A 19,132-nucleotide genomic window follows, 5' to 3' on the forward strand; every position below is an offset into this window, starting at 1 on the left:
TTTGAGTACGTTTTACCTAATTATACCATTTGGATGCAGACCCAAATAAACTGTCTTGGAAACAGTGGATTAACAATTTTTCATTCTCCACATAGCCAGTCATACGACACCAGTACATAGTGATATGATATGAAGGGCACGTGGTCCCATTATATTTCTCAAAATCTGGGACTTTGAAATTTAGTGGGAGAACTAATTCGGGGACCAAACTTAGCTCTTTAGCGTCAAACCCATAAAATGACTCAACTGTCTCTCTAGAAGCAGTACAAAATTCATTTGGCTTCAACCCAGAAGCAGTAGAACAATCAGTGGGGAACGACGCTCCAGCTTGATATTTCTTAACAACGAGTGAACTGGTGATTGGATTTCTTGATGTACAAAGGTGTGTTCAGGAATGTGAACAGGTGTAACACCCAGAGGATTTGTGGGGTTTTCAACTAGACTTTTCCCAGTGGTTAAATGTTTCCCAATCATTTCTTCCATCTTGTTCAGTAGATTGATCTGAGAATTTGTGATATTAATTTCAATTTGTGCCAACTTGATCCTCAATTCTTCTTGTGTCTCTTTTTGCTCTATCTCAAATTTTGCTAGCCTATCCTCAGTTTCTTTAGACATTTTTCTTGTGTCATTCTAAGCGTTCTTGCTACAAGAAATAACCAAGATCACTTCGGTTGAAATCCTTATTTTAATGAATGAATATTTTAATGATGTAAGTTTGAAACTATAGATGTAACTATGCAACGATGAAAATGTAAATACAACGATGCAAAAAAAAGAATGCAAATTGTGCAATACAAAAGCAAACAAATGTAAAATGAAAATACAATGCAAATGCATGTATGAAAAGGTGTTACTCAAGAGTGATCATCTTAGAACAGATTTCCTTGAACACAAAAGTTTCCGTGCATCAAACAAAACTTTTACATATAGGGGACATCTTTCAGTCCTATCTTCAGCAAAACTTTACATATAGGGGATAACATTTCCCTCCTAAAGCCAAGTTATTCTATCAGCTTGTGGGCCATATTGCTTGTCTGGATTGCAGCTTCTTCCATGACATTCTCTTTCATCTTCTGCATCAGTTCTTGGAATTGCTCATTTTCCCTTGTTAGAGAACCTTTCTGTCCAAGAAGTTCTTGGATAAGATCTTCGTATATGTTGCAGTTCTTTTTTAGTTTGGTGACCCCTTGTATCCACTCTTCTGGGGTGTTTCCTATGCCAGCACTTTGAAAGGCTCGACTCATCTTCTGGAAATCTTCATGCATGGTTTCCACTTCTGAGCTCAATTTCCTGTTTTGGTCTTTCAAATAACATGCTTGAGCTTCATAAAAACCTCCTTTATTCTGAATGCCCCGACTGATGCTATTACCGTAGACTGCTTTTGGTATCAATCTGGAAGGATCTCTGTGGAGTACTTTTGGTATTAATATAACAGAATCTCTGTGTGCATTGCTTGCTTCTATCCTCAGAGTTTCCTCAGGATGTCTTTCCTTAGCCGCATCATATTTTGTTTGATCATAAAACTTTTTATCCATTTACGATTTCTTTCCAATTTGATGAACAGTCTTTCAAGTAAACACCTTTTGGTTATGCCATGATCATGCAATGCAGACAAAAGAATATAAACAAATTAGAGCAATGTAACATACATGGAAAAATAAGAAAAAATAGAATAGTTAGTACCAACTAATGGAAAGAAAAATTCTATCTATCAAGGTATAAATCCTGACCTCATGCTTTCTAGTTCCATGCTTTGTTTGGAAAAAATAACATAACTGCATGATTTCTAGTTCATGCATTTATTCAAGAAAAAGAAAATAAATTAAATTAAAAGCTAGAGTTTATTTCTCCTTTGTGTACACCTACGGACAATGTTTAAGTATTGTCTTAAATCAGGAGAATCTCTAGGGTTTGTTATATGCAAGGTTTTGGTTATAAAAGTAAAGGTACTCGAATTGTCCTTGTTAATGCCCCATTGGGCTCCCAATCTTCAATCCTAGTCCACTATAGACTTGAATGGATCGAGTTCAATTCGAGGGGACACATTTCTCTATGCCTGACACGGAGAATAAATTCCCACGAAGACGTCACTTTCACTCCCACTTAAAAAGGACAAGCTTGATTATAAAGCTTATGCAATGCAAGTGATGTGTGTGAGGAAAAATGGTCAAATCTCTAACAAACAAATAATATGAAATTTAAATACTTGAAAATAAAAAATATATATATAAAATAATACATATATAAATATTATAAAAATAATAAGTATATATAAAAATTTTGAATGAAAAGAATTATAAATTAAATATATGAATTTTTAATTTCTAATTAATAGAGATAATTTGATTTTAAAGTTTGACCAGTCGCCAAGCTGTCGTAACCGGTTTTCGCCCGGGCACGAAAAAATTTATTTGGCGGGAAAAATAAAATAAATAAATAAATAATGATTTTGATTAAAAGAAATTTTTGGGGAGTCGCCATTGACCTTTTTGGGTTAGGTAGGTCAAATACCTAAAAACAATCTTTTAAAATAGTTTTTAAGAAAATATAATTTAAAAGATAAAACTGATCTGCGTACAACCAAAAATTTTAATAAAAAAGGATTCGTGGTCGATTACGTTTAGGGAAGGATTAGCACCCATATAACGCCAAAAATTGGTACTTTATTTATTATAAATTGTCTCTATTATTGGAAATTTAAGAATTCAACAATATATTTAATTTATAATCCTATTATTTCAAATTTATTAGTATAATTTTAAAAATATATTATATTTTTTAAGATATTTATTTATTTAAAAATATCAGAAAAGGGCTTCTATCTTAATATTAAAAAATAAAATATTATCTAAAAATAATTAAAATATTTATAATTTAAAATATTTATTTATTTAAATATATCAGAAAATGGACATCCGGTTACTTTAAGACTGTCATTTCTTAATATTTGAAAAAAACAATTAAACATAATAATTTTTCCTAAGAAAATAATTTAACTAAAATGTGTATTTTCTGGTTTTTATAAGTAAAATATTTATTTATTTAAAATACCAGAATAGGACATCTAGTTGCTTTAAGACTGTCCTTATCTTTGATATTAAAGATAAATAAATATTAAAAAGAATATGATAATAAAAACGAAGCAAATATATTTTATGAGCAAGATATTTATTTATTTTTAATATATCAGAATAGGACATCTAGTTGCTTTAAGATTTTCATTTCTTAATATTTAAAAATAAATAAATATTGTTATCTACTCAAATTATAAAAATATTGTATTTCATGTAAATATTAGTGAATAAAAACATAAATAATAAATTAAATGAAATACTAATTTAAACATATAAATGATAAAAATATAATAAAATTATAATAAAATGACCAAAATAAAATGATATCTAAATTAATGAACCTAACTCTAAATATTATAAAAATATAATTAATAATTGTGTAATTATCCCTTTATTAATTGGTGATTAAGATAATAATTATGAAAATTAAAGGCTCTAACTTGAATAATAAAAAGTTTGAATACTAATAATGTAATTTAACCCTATTTAATTAATTTGGATTAAAATAATAATTACTAAACTGTAAGGGACTAAATTAGACATTTACCCTAAATATATATATATACGGATAAGGACTAAAATAATATCAAATAAAATTACGACACTAAATTAAAAGGATTAGAAAATAGTTCCAGTGACTAAATTGCAATGTTACAAATCTATGGGTGTTACGGAAATGATTTTCCTAAAGGGAATTATATAGATACCCTCCCCCAAAACGACGTCGTTTGGGAGAGGGCATAAATACCCTAAAACCGGCCTAAAATGGCCATCTCTTTCATTTTCATTTTTCAGCTTCTCTCTAAAACAGAGAGGGAGACCACCGGCCGGCAGCCATGCTCCGGCGCTGGTCACCATCGCCGGCCACCGTCAGCTTTTACACAGTTTCTGGCTATGTTTGGGCTTTCCGAGGGTAAGTCTTTTTCTCTCTTCTCTCTTTTCTTTCGATTTGATGTTATGGCGATGACTGTTGGTGTGTGTATTTTCTCTCAATGGTTGATGTGTGTATCTCGATTTTTCTGCTTTCTTTTCTTGCTCGGGTTCTTGGTTGCTGTCGGTTGCCTCGTTCTTCTTGCTGTGTTCTCTCTCGGGTTCTTGCTCTCTGTCTTCTTTGTTTGCAGGTGGTCGATTTTTATAGTCTCCACCGAGGATACTCTCGGACCAGTCCAAAGGGTTGAGCCTCGGTGAGTCACCATAGCTATGGTGGTGACTCACCATAGAGCAAGCGACGTGGAGGGACAGTTGGTCTTCTGGAATCTTCGGCGGTGGTGAGGCGTGGTGGCATCAGCATCGTTAACGAGTGGTTGGACCATTTGGCAGTGGAGGCGTTGGCAGAGTGGGACGTGGGGCGGCTGGAGCTAGGGTTAGAAAACTCTAGCTAAAACCCCAAATTAGTTTAGGGTTTCCATTTAGGTCTGGGCCGGTTCTGATTAGGCCTGTGTATTTGGGATGGTCCGGTTTTGGGCCTGTAATAGAAAATTTTATATAATAATAATAATAGTATAAATAATAAATAAAAATAATAAAATAAAATAAATAAAAATGGATAATAAAAAACTAGTATCTTCACATTGCATCAAAGACATATTTGTATTTCAAAACCAAAAGAGATGAGATGAAAAGACTAACAGCAGAATTTGAAAACTCATTTGGTTTGAATGATTCAGTCAACCGAAGCAGTGTAGTAAACAACGTTCGTGACCCTCAACGAAAACAACGCAAGCGAAAAGAAGTAACAAAGAACAAGGTCGAGAAGAAAATTAGGCGATGTGGGTTCTGCAACGGTGAGGGACATAAAAAACTAACATGTCCTCAAGTCAAGCTCAGTTTGGAAACAAGCACACAACCTACATCAGCTGATTTTTTTGAAGAGGGAATGGAATGCCCATTCAGTCCCGCACATGATGAAAATTATGTTAGTGACATTTGGAATAATGCATACAACGATCTCCATATATCGTAAGTATCAACATGTATAAGAAACATGTACAACAACCTATTGCTAACATTTCTCATCTCATACATAATTACATTCAGATACAACAACCTATTGTTAACTTTACTCATCTCATACATAATTACTCCTACTATGTATAAGAAAACATGTACAATAACCTATTGTTAACTTTTCTCATCTCATACATAATTACATTCAGATACAAAATTATAAATCGAATACAAAATTTCCCTTACATTGACATCATCGTGCCCTTTTGTTATTCATGTGTCTGATGGCAATATTCATCATCTTCTCTCTTCGTTTATTTTGATCGTGGCTTACAAGATCATTTAATATTCGCATACAACCCCATTCTCCAACAACCTATATTCAAATTGTCAGTACGTTAACTATTGTAAACCAAAACATTCAATCTACGACTTTTAACAATTTAATCGCAAACTAATTTTTCATTCTACTTACAAAATCACCAGTTGCCCTCTAGAACCGATCGATTTCATCCACATAATCACATATATACTGCAATCAGATCTGTTACAAAATTTGAATACCACACATGTCAATTATGAAACCTGCATAAATTGAGCTTTCTATTTATGATAACATCTCAAACCCATTCAATTGCTCATTAATCTTATGCTCCACAAATTTGAATTGTTTCAATGGGATCTTTAGACGGTCACATGCTTCTACCCAAATTCGTTGCTTATTATATCTATCTAATATTGTCAACTGCATTAAAAAATATCAAGTTATGATCCAAACAAATTATGGATTATAATTTACATAATTTGCTTTCATACATATCAATCTCTTAGCATCCTTCACTCTCTGTTTGGCCGCTGCAGATGAAAATAGACTATCATATACCGTTACAACACATTCTACCATATCCAACACCAACAAATACCAATGGGAATTATTATAGTTTATTGTGATCATGATCTGCAATAAATTTCACACCCAATTTGACAAAATTCAACATTATATATCCAAAAACATCATTTGCAATTCGTATGGTGTCTTACCTTGTCACACGCGGTGAATTTCACATAGTCATCTAATATAGAACCCCAAAAGCTCGCAAGACCATCAACAGTTACGTTGTCATTGGCCTCCAACGCTTGTTGCTGCATTTACGAGACAATCATTATTAATTTACCATCTATAACACTACTTTTCAACATTTATTAACTTAACTCACCGCTAAGTGGTATGGAAGGTAGCCAATCTTCCCGAGTAACTTTTTTGAGTCGTAAACTAATGTCCAGCCGACCAAATCAATAACCTAACAAAAAAAATTAAACAATCAGAACATATTCACTAGGTTTTAACATTTTTTACTTTCTAATTATCGCACTGCTTATCGATTTCATAGCTTCAACGTTGCAACGTCGGATACATTAGCGAATTGATTTCCCATTGCGATTACAACACATCTGTATAAAGTATTAGGATTAATATTTTGTAACGAAATATTTAAATATCACTCACAAAACAATATATTTCACTTACGACAATTCTAACCCACTATTCCATAAATAATCACACATTGCAGCTTTGTAATCACCAATTCCGCTTGGAATTTCCGCTTTTTCAACCTACAATTTTGCATACAAATTTTTGTCACAACAACATAATAAAAATCAAATTAAGTTTTCTTTTATTCAGCTTAACTTCTGCCTTTTCTTCTTGGGTGAATGACATTCTGAATCCAAATCTGCATCTATAACACTCTCCGGTGTATAAATCACATCCACATCCTTCCTCCTCACTTCCTCCATCTTTTCTTCTTCATATTTTTTCAATTCACGTATTTTTCCTCTACATAACTCTTCATCTCTTTTATTTCATCCTTCATTTTTCCCTCATCTAAGTTTTTCTCAACCACTCCCTTTACACCCATAAGTTCACCCCTCAAATCCACAACTTCCTTCACCACTCCATCAATTTTTCACCCATCACCATCTTAACTTCACCCCTCAACTCCACAACTTCTTTCACCACTCCATCTATTTTTCCACCCACTTCCCCCTTAAGCCTCTCAGTTGCCTCTTCGGCTCTTGATTGTCTTTACAAAATATCAAAAAGGAATTTTTTTACATCCGCCAATTCAAACATCAAAATATGAATTTACTCTGTTTCCCTCACTGTTATCCCCCTACTACCATCTCTTATTCCTTCTCCTCTTCCTCCACTATGTCGACTGCATCCACTGCCTCTACTTCCTCCTCTACCACCTCTACCTCCTTACCAATAACCTTCAAAATTAAATTACAATATTAATACATTGATTATATTCTTAATATTATTTAATTACATTCCCTTTCTTGCTTCCTCTATCAGTCCAACTTCAACTTCGCCATCACTCTAACCACCTTTTCTTCCCCCATACACGGATGTGTGCCACTCTGTTTCTTTCATATGCTGGCACACTATTACAGCCCGACCAAAAATCGAACAGTGCAATCTGCATTTATAATAAAATTTATAATTTTATATAATAACTATACTAGCATTTTATATAAAAAAACAAAAGTTTCTTTAAATCATTTACCTCTTAGATTATTATGCACCCTTTGAGGTATCTTTAGTTGTCTTTTTGAAAGTTGATTATTGATTCAATCAATCTCAAATGGACATATTCAGCCCAATTGAATTCACCTTTCAAGCCTTCATCGCAAATCATCTTCATATTGTCCTTGCTCGTTGATGTATCACCCGTTGGACAAAGAAAGAACCCGACAAGGTACAATAGAACTCGGGCCTTCAGGTCATCCCCCCGGTAAGATCCACTTTTGATTTTCTCTTCAAGTTAAGTATATGTCACCTTCTGCTTCAAATCATATTTGGAGGCAAGTGCTTTCCAGTTCTTACTCTTAGTGACTTCTACAACACTTTTACCTTCATTTTCTACCCCCAAGACGGTTGCAGCACATGGAACCCCCAGAGGAAATGAATAGTCACCATATTTAGCAATACATTGTTGGACATCAAATTGCTACACCAAGGATCGAAACAATTCCCTCCGAATTGGTCGATCCCTTACTCCTATCAATGATCCAAACCCCATTTCTTTCAATTACTCCTTCTCCTTAAGGTGTTCAATTAATGAATTCACTCTTTTTATGTTTCACCTTGTCGACACTTCTTACATTTTTTTAAAAATGTATAATGTTATTTTTCTTATATATCTTTTATCAAAGTATTTAGAAGTTTAATAAATACATTCTTTTCATGTGCTTTCCTCCAAGCTTTGTATTCTTCACTATCCATCTTTGACTGTTTCATGTAAAGTTCCTTCTCAGCATCACTCATCGACTTCCATTTCTCCAACACATCGTTTTTCACCTAATATTGAGCATAAACGTTTCTTAATCAATACATTAACGCTAGATAATACTCAATGTCAATTTTATTTTACATACCGAACCGATGCGATTACCAGCATCCTTCATCCTTTGGCACTCGGTCATACTGTCAAAATTTAAAATTTGTAATTAATTTAAAGTTTTTAAATACTTTAATCCAATTACCATTTCAACAATAATAATAATAATACATTGATACTTACTAGAAGTACATATATCCACCCTTTGGTTGCTTTCGACTCTCGGCCTCAATTTCAAAGTCATCTTCGCCACCAACAATTGCAAGATCCATTGACTTCATTTTTCCTTCATATATCAGTTTACGCAAATCAAATCAAATACTGGTTACATACACTTTATTCAATATACAAATATCGATAACTACAATATCATTTTCTACATATAATATTATATACAGATATCCATATTTATTTTCTACCTATAATATTATATAATCGGTCACAAATCCTTCTTGGATTCGATTCGAAATCCCCAAATCAAACCCAAAAACCATAATCTCTATTTCCTTCAAACAAATGGGAACACCCAATACTCTAAATATCGGCACATTTATACAACATATAATATCATTTTCTACCTATAATATTTAATAAAAGTATCGATATTTATCATCTACCTAGAATATCACTTTCTACCTATAATCGGTCTCAAATGCTTATTTACTTCCAAAACCCCAAACAACACATAATACCCCTATTTCCTATTACTGTATAATAAAAAACCAGGGTTTCGATAACGTACTTTTCAATTCGACTACAACAACAAACAAACAAACTTCGCTTTAAAAACGCCTTCTGAAATGCAGCAACAATTACGCTTCGATTTCTCAAAAACTCAGCCGTGTTCTATCTATTTTTAGAGGAAATTTAGTAATATCCTTTATATTTTAACCGGATATGTTATTTATATTTAATCGATATAATTACCAAAGTATTAATACTTTTATGTCAGGTGTCGATACTTTCGATAGGATATTTACCTATTTCTTTAAAAAGTATCGATAATATTTTACGCGTACTTATTAAAGTATTAACACTTTCAACATATCCGATAGCGTTTTTCCAGTTTTGTCATTTCGAGACCGGTTTTGTCATATTTTTACCTTTTATATTGTTATGGATCGATACATTTTTATAAAGTATCGACATTTTATAGGCGCTATTACTGCTTCTCTTTTAAATTTCAAAAGTGCCGATACTTATATTAAAGTATCGACACTTTCAACATATTTGGTAGCGCTTTACCAGTTTTTTCATAATGATATCTGTTTTGTCATATTTTTACCTGTTATATTGTTATGGATCGATACATTTTTATAAAGTATCGACACTTTATAGGCGTTATTACTGCTTCTCTTTTAAATTCCAAAAGTGTCGATACTTATATTAAAGTATCGACACTTTCAACATATCCGGTAGCGCTTTACCGGTTTTGTCATAATGATACCTGTTTTCATATTTTTACCTGTTATATTGTTATGGATCGATACATTTTTATAAAGTATCGACACTTTATAGGAGCTATTACTGCTTCTCTTTTAAATTCCAAAAGTGTCGATACTTATTTCAATGGAATCGATACTTTCAACATATTAGGTAGCGTTTTACCGGTTTTGTCATAATTAAACTGGTTTGGTCATATTTTTACCTGTTAAATTGTTATGGATCGATACATTTTTTATATCGATACATACCGACAAGCTAAGTCTACCGGTTGCCAAATATTTTAATATTTCTTCATGATTTCCACATACAACATTATTATTACTCAACATTTTCGGTTGCGCTAAATCGAATTTATTAAATATCTTTTAATATATCTGATAACATCGTATATTAGTCCGTCTTTTCTGAGACAATCTCACATAACGGGGTTAAAAAGTTGATTGTCTGAATGTCGGTGGGTCATTCTTTAAATACTTTCTCTAAATTCAAATTCTTTACTATTTAATCTTAATTAAATTTTTCTATAAAATCTTAAGTAATATTAATAAGATAACTTAATCCTTGAACATCTATAAAACAAGTAGGGTAAATTATAAATTTATTAAGTGAGTTTTACCTTTTTCCTATTTTACTCAGTATTTTAATTTTTTTTAATTTATCCACTAAACTTTATTTATTAGTTTTTTTAACATTCAACTGTTTTTCTAAAAATTGAATGACATGACATTTTAAATTATTACTTTAAATTTTCAACATTTTAGTTATCATATATTTTTCTTTCTTTAATTTATTTTCTTCTATCTTTTGCAACACAATTAAATCATCACCAAAACACCAAATCCATCAATTTCATTATAAGAAATCAAACGAAGACGTAGCCTCCTAGACCCGACTTAGACTTTAAGTCCATTTCCAATCAATCAAATATCATATCCCATAAAATATTTATTGAGTAAAGTCCACAATGATAAGCATATAAATATACCATCATCAAAAAATCATATAAAAACGTACTCAACACAAATACTGATAATATAAATATATAAAGATAATAGTAAAAACACATGTACCAAAATTAAACAAAAAAGAATATATAAATGTATAATGGTACAAAAGTGAGGAATGATCAATCCTCCTATTATTTGGTAATATCTGAAAAGGTTAAAAATTAAATAGTGAACTAAAAAGTTTAATGTGTTCATTAAGGTGTATAAAAACGTACATATATCAAGCACTTAGGTAAAATTTATTTAAAAAATTATGTTTTGAAAATATGACCACTACTCTCATCTGAACATTAAAATAAGTAGGTTTCCTTAAACTATAAACTCATTTATACACCCAGTAAGGACCTTAAACTTATAGCATAAAAACATGAGTATGACTTAGTTTGTGCACAAAGCAGAGGAAACTACGATATGGTCTTATAAATTATATATTAAATGTGAGATACTTTCTTCTGTAATGTCCCTTTAAGATCTTATATGTTATAGATTAAGTGTGAGATACTTCGTCGTATAATACCTTAAACCAGGTGAACAATTTCATGAAAACATAGAGTCGATTTCCAACAACAGTTTTTTGTTTTCACTTAGAAGTAATCTAAAAAAAGAAAGCAACAAGCACAATCAGGTGAACAATTTCTTGAAGAGCAAACGAATAGAAGTTATCGAAAAATCATGTTGTTAACAATATTGGAACTTCGTTTCCCGAATATCATCACCCTAAATCACCCAATCGGACATCGGCACACTTAAACAATACCCTCTCCGACACCCTACGCTGATCATTCACTGCCGAGTTCTTCAAATTCCCTTACCAGAAAACCCCTTGGCGCCCCTCAATCTCACAAACCACCCTGAAATTTTTTGTTACTATCCTAAAATCTGAGTTTTCTTCGATTAGTTATTTTCTTTTATGGACGGTACTCATTCTAAAATTTTATTTATACTCATCTTATTTAAAAAATTTATGTTGTTAACATATATATGTCAATCCTAAAAAATATTTTTAGATTCATCACTGCCATCATTTATCCGGATCTTCGAGATTGTATAGGTACAAAACATCATGCATTGAAATTATTTTTATTGAGCTGAAACTTGTATGCTTCCCTTTCAGCTTTTCCACCAACTCTTTGGCATCGCCCCAATTTCCTCACAAAAATCAAAAGATTCGCCCTTTAGTTCCCAGATTTTGATATCTTTAATCCAAAAATATCATGAAGGTTTAGATTTTAGAATCCAAAAATATTTTAGTATATCTCATATCATTTAATGTATTAATTATTTCATCGATATTTTTATATTTGTGTTATTGAATGGTAAAATAGGTTCTTGAACTTCTATGAGCCATAGATAGGGGTGTATTCGGTTCGGTTCGGTTCGGTTTTTTACCAAAAATTGAATCGAACCGAAATAAACGGTTTTCAATATTTAAACCGAAACCGAATAGTTAAAAAATCGAAAAAACCGAAACCGGTTTTATCGGTTCGGTTTGGTTTTTTTAACGGTTCGGGTGGTTTTTCGGTTCGGTTCGGTTCGGTTTTTCGGTTTTTCAATGAAAAAATCATTTGAAACTATAATTTTTTTACAAAAATTGCCTATTCGGCTCAGTATGGAACAAATGGGTTCCATATGAAAAACCCGAACCGAACCGAATCAAAAAAATGAAGCCTTTAAATCGAACCGAAAACCGAACCGTTTAAAACCAAATCGAACCGAACTGAACCGTTTTACTCGGTTCGTGTCGATTTTTCGGTTTTCTCGGTTGTTGCTTTGCCCTAGCCATAGATAAATAATTTTAATAAAAATATGATTAAATTATTATATTACAATTTTAAAACAAAAGTTCACCTAATAATAATAATAAATTAAGTTATAATCATATACTTTTATATTATAGATTATATAAATTACATCTATCGGAAAACAAACCCGAACCCAAACCAAAATCTCAACCGAAACCAACTCCGAACCTAGACAAATTCGAACCCATAAAGACTTAAACCCAAAGTAATCAAAACCCCAAAAAACCGAAGCCAAAGCCGCCCAAATAAGCCTGATTGGCACCTCTCGCTGTAATCACTGGTCATATGTGTAGGAAGAAAAAGATTGGTACACTGCTTAAAATCCGAAAGAGTTACAAATGTCCAAATGGAGAAATCATTACAATGTTAGTGAACAAATTTCGTATGATATTGATGCAACAAAATACAGATGAATTCGAACAAATCAAAAACTTGAGGATTCATCTGTGAACAGCTTCTTAAGACGCTGCAACAACTTCCGATTCCTCCGATGAGACTTCCATCTTTCTTTAGTGTCACAGACTTGCTCGTGTTGGTAATGATGTTCGTTTATCTTCTTTGATAACCAAAGCTCCTTGTCCAAAATTTCCGAGTCACATCTGCCCTTGATTCTGTCGGCTTTGGCAACTAGATCATTTATCAGCATCTCAGTGGTTTTTGCAGGTATTCCGCTTAGATACCAAGAAATGGGTGGGGGAGGAGCGATGGCTGGTTGAATCAGTTGGTCTTCCTTTACCTCCAGTACATGAACAATACTCTGACAACATTTTCGGTTTGAAAAGAAAACAGATTTTCTCGTCCACGAAAAGTGGTTCGACTCGCCAGTAACCTTCAAGGCTTCAAACTTTTGCATGAATCCGTTGCTCATTTGTTTGAACCTCATCTGTTAACCATGATCATTAGAATTAAGGGTTATCCACTAGTAAACCTTGCACAATCTCTTTGCAAACAACTTATGCATTGAGTAATCCGAACAAGATCAGTTTAAGCAAAAGCAATCAGGCAAAACTTCTAGTACTCAGACGGGTATTTAGAATACGTTTTCTAAGTATTTAGCGATTCATGGAAGATAATACCTCCATTATCATTCCAAATACGTGTCAATTAACTAGGGGAAATCCATACCGTGTGATCTCTGTTTTGATCCACTAGAACATGAACCGAGATGGTTCCTGACCACCAAAGGAATCTCCAGATAGCTGATTGTTCCACTTCGACCACCTGTCTTTGACCTTCATCGATTAAAACCTTCCTTGATATCACTTCCTGAATCCAAATATCAGCTCGTTAAAATAAAAACCGGAAATTTCTAAAACTGCTCGAAACATTGAAGCTATATGAATGTCATTCCGACATATGGGTAGTTGCTAAGTCATTTCCACGAGCATTAGATATCGGTACTTCAAAGTAAATGAAGATTCAGAGCAACACGGGGTAATCGTACCGTGATATAACTTCAGATTTATCATTGTGGATGAAAATGTAACACTCACCTTAACGTTTTTGAAAACTCTCCTGTTATCAGGATCAGTACAGATGTTATACACCTCATCTGGGGGCAACCCAATATCGACTGTTGCTTTAAGGTGGCAAAGAGAGCCTTTCCCTACACTGACCTGCCGAAAATAACATTAGATTTCAAGTACTTTACAAAACTGAAAGTAAAATGACAGCAATGTGGTGCAAATATTGGATTTTAAATTATCTTTTATTATTAGAAACAAATTTTTTCTTCAACGTCGCCTATATGAAAGAAATAGTACTATAAAAGTGTCATGCTTTGTTACTCGGAACTCGGATGCAAGTGTCAGAAATAGGTATGTGTCTGACATGAGTATGTTTCATTTTTGAGAACAAAACCATAAAATTTCCAGTACCTCTCTTTACCTCTATTTCTGGAGGTGGATTAACCCATTAAGGATTTCCTCTCCAAGCTTCCAATTGTTTCTCCCGATCGATCCGCAATCCGGTAGATAAACGGTTCTTCTTCTCAATAAAAGAGTTCAAATGTTTTATTTTGCCACCATCTTTGGCTAATCTCTTCAGTTGTGACTGTATCCGAAAAAAAGGGAATTTGTCAGTCAAAATCTAATTGAGAAAACAATGAATGATCTATCAGCACAGCATCGTAAAAAATTCATGCAACATAAGAGCTATGGCTAACCTTAAGACAGTTTCGAAGTTTGTGTGGAAGTTGAACAAGAAAGACAGAAATTACTGGATCAAGAACCTTGGATTTTCTATTCCTGGGAATATCTATGCTTATTTTTTCCCCTTCCATTCTCACCTGTGAAGTATGAATATTAACGCAAACGTTAATCCATTACCGGTTAAAAGATGTATTCTTATCCTTCCTAAATTTCTAAAATTTTGGACGATAAACGTATAGTTTAGAAATCATATTTCTGATTCAGCGTTCAGGTAGGATCAGGAACATTATGGTGCACCTTCAATTTCATCTGTATTACTAGGATTTGGTGAGTGTGTTTGACATGAGTTGATATCGAATATAGGTATGTTCAATATTTTTCAAGTTTTTCATGTAATTGGAAAGGTCTTAAGAGGATCATATACCCTACTATAGTCTAAATATGCATCAAATTCGGGGTCAAAACATGTATGCTTCAAGCAGAATGAAGAGTCATAGCAATATAGTTTTTCATCGGCTGATTAAATGGAAGTACATCTCTTAAAGTATAATTTTACTTGGAAACCTTGGAAAAACTCCTACAATAAGACAAAATTAGCAATAATCCCCAAAGACAAACCTTTGAAACAATTAATCAAATGAAGCTAATCTGTAAAGCAATGCAAGATAAAATATTTGAGCATAAATGAAACAACCTTGAGACAAATTCTGAGCACTATATTCGAATTTCATTTGTTATATAGATTGTAAAAAAATGTTAAATTCAAAATCATAAATGTCTGCATGAATTTCAAATTCAACCCTAAATCGATATCCAAGAAATCCCCAAATTGCATTTATATCTTTTTCTTCATCGAATTAACACCATTCTAAAATCCGGAATCCAAATTCCCAAATACAACCTGAAAACGTTATAATCAAAAGATGAAGGCAGAGACTAGAAAACCCAGAAACGGAAACAAAAATGAACATCCCAGCAGAAATCTAATAGCTCTTGCAATGAAAAATTAAGAAGAAAAACAGAGGAAAAAAGGGTTCAACTTACAAAAAATAGGAGAAAATAAAGATGAACAATTTACCAACCAATCAAATATACTTACTTTAATTTTATTTGTTTTGTAAAATCTTACTAATTGTTTTATTTATATCAAATTCTATTTTGTAAAATCTTTTTTATTGTTTCATTTATATCAAATTCATATAGCGTGATCATATCATATACCGCGTACTATATGGATACTGATGGGGCTGAGCAGTTAGAGGTAGCTGTCACAAGCTGCTTTTGTTAAATATATTTTAATATACCGCAAAACCGTATATTAACCCGCCATTTTTGAGACAACCCCTTTGTACCGTCGTTGATTTGTTGTTATAAAGACTCATGAATTTCTTCAAGTAGACAAGTAAAAAAAGCTCTCTGTCACTGCCACTGCCACTGCCACTGTGCCTACCAGCATCAGATGCTTCTCTGACACAGATTTTGTACCCAATTTTAAGATGATCCCTCCATTATTAGTTGGTTAACCAAAAAAAAACATTGCCCTTGAGCTTTATAACAATCATTTCTTTTTATATTTCCACTATTTTTCGATTTTCAGTAAGTTCTGGGGGTTTTTTTTCAGGGGTGATAAAGACAATGAGAGGTTTCGACAGAACAGTGGATTGGCTTAGACCATTTGTTGATAGTAAAGGTTGGGACCTTTGTGTTGTTTGAAGATTGGGTGATGATCCTTCTAGATACAGCATTCATCACCATAACCAAATATCATATTCATTCTTTCTTCCCTTTTGGAGACTCAAATGAAGCTTTAGTTTCTTTGTTTTTGGTTTCTTGTTGAAGGTTTATCGAATGGAAAAGCTGTAGCGGCGCTTGTTTTGATGTCAAAGAGGAAAAAGATGAATTGCAGAAGCCATAGGGTCCCTTCTGCAGGGATTCTCATTTTCAACATCCCATAAGATCAAAGGCTTGCGAAGCTCTCTCACCCTTTCCTTTTCTCATTTCTTTCTATTGTGGGTCAACATTGCTCTCTCAAATTATAGAGTTTTCAGTTTTGGAAATCCAAGAAAAAGAAAGACAAGTATTCTGATTTTATGACAGTGAAAAGAACAGGATTCATGGAGATGTTGCTATGTCCAATCAGCCAAGTTGGATTAGCTATGGAAATGCCTCTGGTTCACAGTCTTCACATCATGTGTGTACTTTCCACTCTCTTACATTTTGTCAGTATAGAAATGGCAGTAGTTTAAGTTTGATCAACATATGCGAATGTTTTCTCCTTGAACTATAATTTTTGCCAAATGATCAATGTGTTTCTATATTTTGATATGATCAATGTGTTTTGGACAGGAAATGACCGGAACCCAAGTTCTGATCCCGGTTTTAGGCGGTCTGATCGAGCTCTTTGCTTCGAATCATGCAAGATCCTTTGGCCTTTCTCATTGATTTCCTTGCAATCCATTACTGTCTTTCTTATAAACATGTTTATTCATCCTTTTTCATTCAGATACCGAAAGATCACAGCGTCATAGAGTTGGTAACATCTCAATGCAATGCAGTTTTAAAACCAGAACTCACAAGTGCAGAAAGCTATACAAAAGCAAATCTTGACAGATGGTATAACTTGACATTTTCCATTAGCTTGTCGACCTCTAATCGAGAATAGGATCAATTCCACCGGTATCGTATTCGAGCTCCCGTCTTAGCTTGGATGGATCATGCTGTGGTTCCAGTCCTTCAATTGAACATCCACCCTTTGCTTCTGATTCTGCCTACATGTCTCAAGGCGAGAAATTCAAGCACCTAATTGGCACACATTATGGAACAAAGAGACCAAGATGCAGCCAAAATGTATCTGAGCAACAAGCAAGGTTTGTTCCAGATCGCGACGAGTCCGTAAACAACAGAATGCGAACTACCGAGCAGCCCGAGAAAGAGAAATACAATTCTAAGAATTTTGTCTCAGAGAGGAACTGAAGGAAGAAGATAAATGAACAGCTCCTCGAGCTGAGCTTTAGTCCCTAAGATATCCGAGGTTAGCCTTGAACTAACATTGCATATAAGCATGATAACAGAGTTCATTTCACTCTTCTGCCTTCTTATTAGACATCTCCAATGATATCGTTGTTTCCGAATTTGCTGATGGATAAACCTGCTATTCTTACGGATGCCATCGAATTCGTCGAAGATTTGCAGCAGGAGAAGAAGAAACTCGAAAAAGAACTCATGGAAATCGAGGACAACATTTCTGCTGTTAAGCCTAAACAAGTGTCATCCAGTGTTACTGAGACGGTAAAAACGGAGGTAACCGAAATGGAAATTAAACACTAGTTTTGTTGTTACTTTTTTCACAAGTTTCCATGGTTGAAAACTTTCAACTTAACTTATGTTCTTGAATCTTTTCCTCAGGTACATGTAGAAGTGAACCAGATAACAAAAAGAGAGTTCTTGATTAAACTCCAGTATGAGCACAAGAGAGGTCGCTTTGCAAAGTTGATGGAAGGCATAGATTCTTTGGGACTTCAAGTGATTGATGCTAATGTCACAACGTTTAATGAAAAGGTTCTCAGCATTTTCAAAGTTGATATCCATAAATAGCATTGTCAATCTGCACCACCATGCCAAAATCACTAATATTTTTAAAAATATATTAAAATAGTATATTAATATTAAATATATAAAATAATATTACATATTATTAGTAATTTATATTATTTAAAATATTATAATAATAAATAAATATTATTTATAGAAATATAATAAGGGTAAACTATATCGTTCATCACTTAACTATCTTCTCACTCCTATTTTGGTTAGTGAAGTTTAAAAATTTTCAATTTAATCACTTAACTTTCGAATTATTCATGCTTTACTCACTCAGCTATTAAATAATTGACGACATCATGATATGACAAATAACACCGAAACGAAGTAATTTTAGATCTTTACAAAAAAGAATCAATTTTGGAAACATCAATTTGATGTTAATTTACCGTATGAACCAAAAATGGGGGAAATGATCACGAGCGGCAGCCTTAATATACGGCTAAAAAATGTATTACCGGTTTTGTTATTATTTAAATAACAAAACCGGTAAAAATATTACTGAAAACATTATTATTTCTACCGGTTTTGTTATTTTTTTCTACCGGTTTTGTTATTGTTGGGCATTTTACCTAAAATATTAAAAAAACATTGATGTTTTAGGTAGAAATGATAATGTTTTAGGTAATTTTTTACCGATTTTATTATTTAAATAATAACAAAACTAATAACATTTTTTTAGTTGTATATTAAGAGTTTCGC

General features: G+C 32.9%; 1 protein-coding gene and 1 pseudogene across 1 annotated transcript; one reads left to right on the forward strand and one right to left on the reverse strand.

The window, feature by feature from the left end:
- Nucleotides 1–13,104: 13,104 nt before the first annotated feature.
- Nucleotides 13,105–15,051, reverse strand: LOC120138780 (annotated as a pseudogene).
- A 1,414-nt stretch (nucleotides 15,052–16,465) lies between these two features.
- LOC120138788 (transcription factor ABORTED MICROSPORES-like) lies at nucleotides 16,466–18,424 on the forward strand. Its single transcript, XM_039154200.1, has 8 exons — nucleotides 16,466–16,520; nucleotides 16,670–16,746; nucleotides 16,870–17,001; nucleotides 17,177–17,245; nucleotides 17,334–17,443; nucleotides 17,560–17,785; nucleotides 17,933–18,130; nucleotides 18,236–18,424. Exons 1-8 carry the CDS (start codon nucleotides 16,466–16,468, stop codon nucleotides 18,422–18,424), a joined length of 1,056 nt encoding a protein of 351 aa, XP_039010131.1.
- Nucleotides 18,425–19,132: the final 708 nt, after the last annotated feature.

The sequence above is a fragment of the Hibiscus syriacus genome, unplaced genomic scaffold (assembly GCF_006381635.1).
Source record: "Hibiscus syriacus cultivar Baekdansim isolate YM2019G1 unplaced genomic scaffold, ASM638163v2 tig00002237_pilon, whole genome shotgun sequence".
NCBI lineage: Eukaryota > Viridiplantae > Streptophyta > Magnoliopsida > Malvales > Malvaceae > Hibiscus > Hibiscus syriacus.

What these genes read in the sequence shown, in the direction of transcription:
- LOC120138788 (XM_039154200.1), top strand. Translation starts at nt 16,466, where the DNA reads ATGAGAGGTTTCGACAGAACAGTGGATTGGCTTAGACCATTTGTTGAT. An exon ending in AATACAATTCTAAGAATTTT is followed by an intron (nt 17,786 to 17,932) that starts GTCTCAGAGAGG and finishes CCTTCTTATTAG; the next exon opens with ACATCTCCAATGATATCGTT. An exon ending in CTGAGACGGTAAAAACGGAG is followed by an intron (nt 18,131 to 18,235) that starts GTAACCGAAATG and finishes TCTTTTCCTCAG; the next exon opens with GTACATGTAGAAGTGAACCA.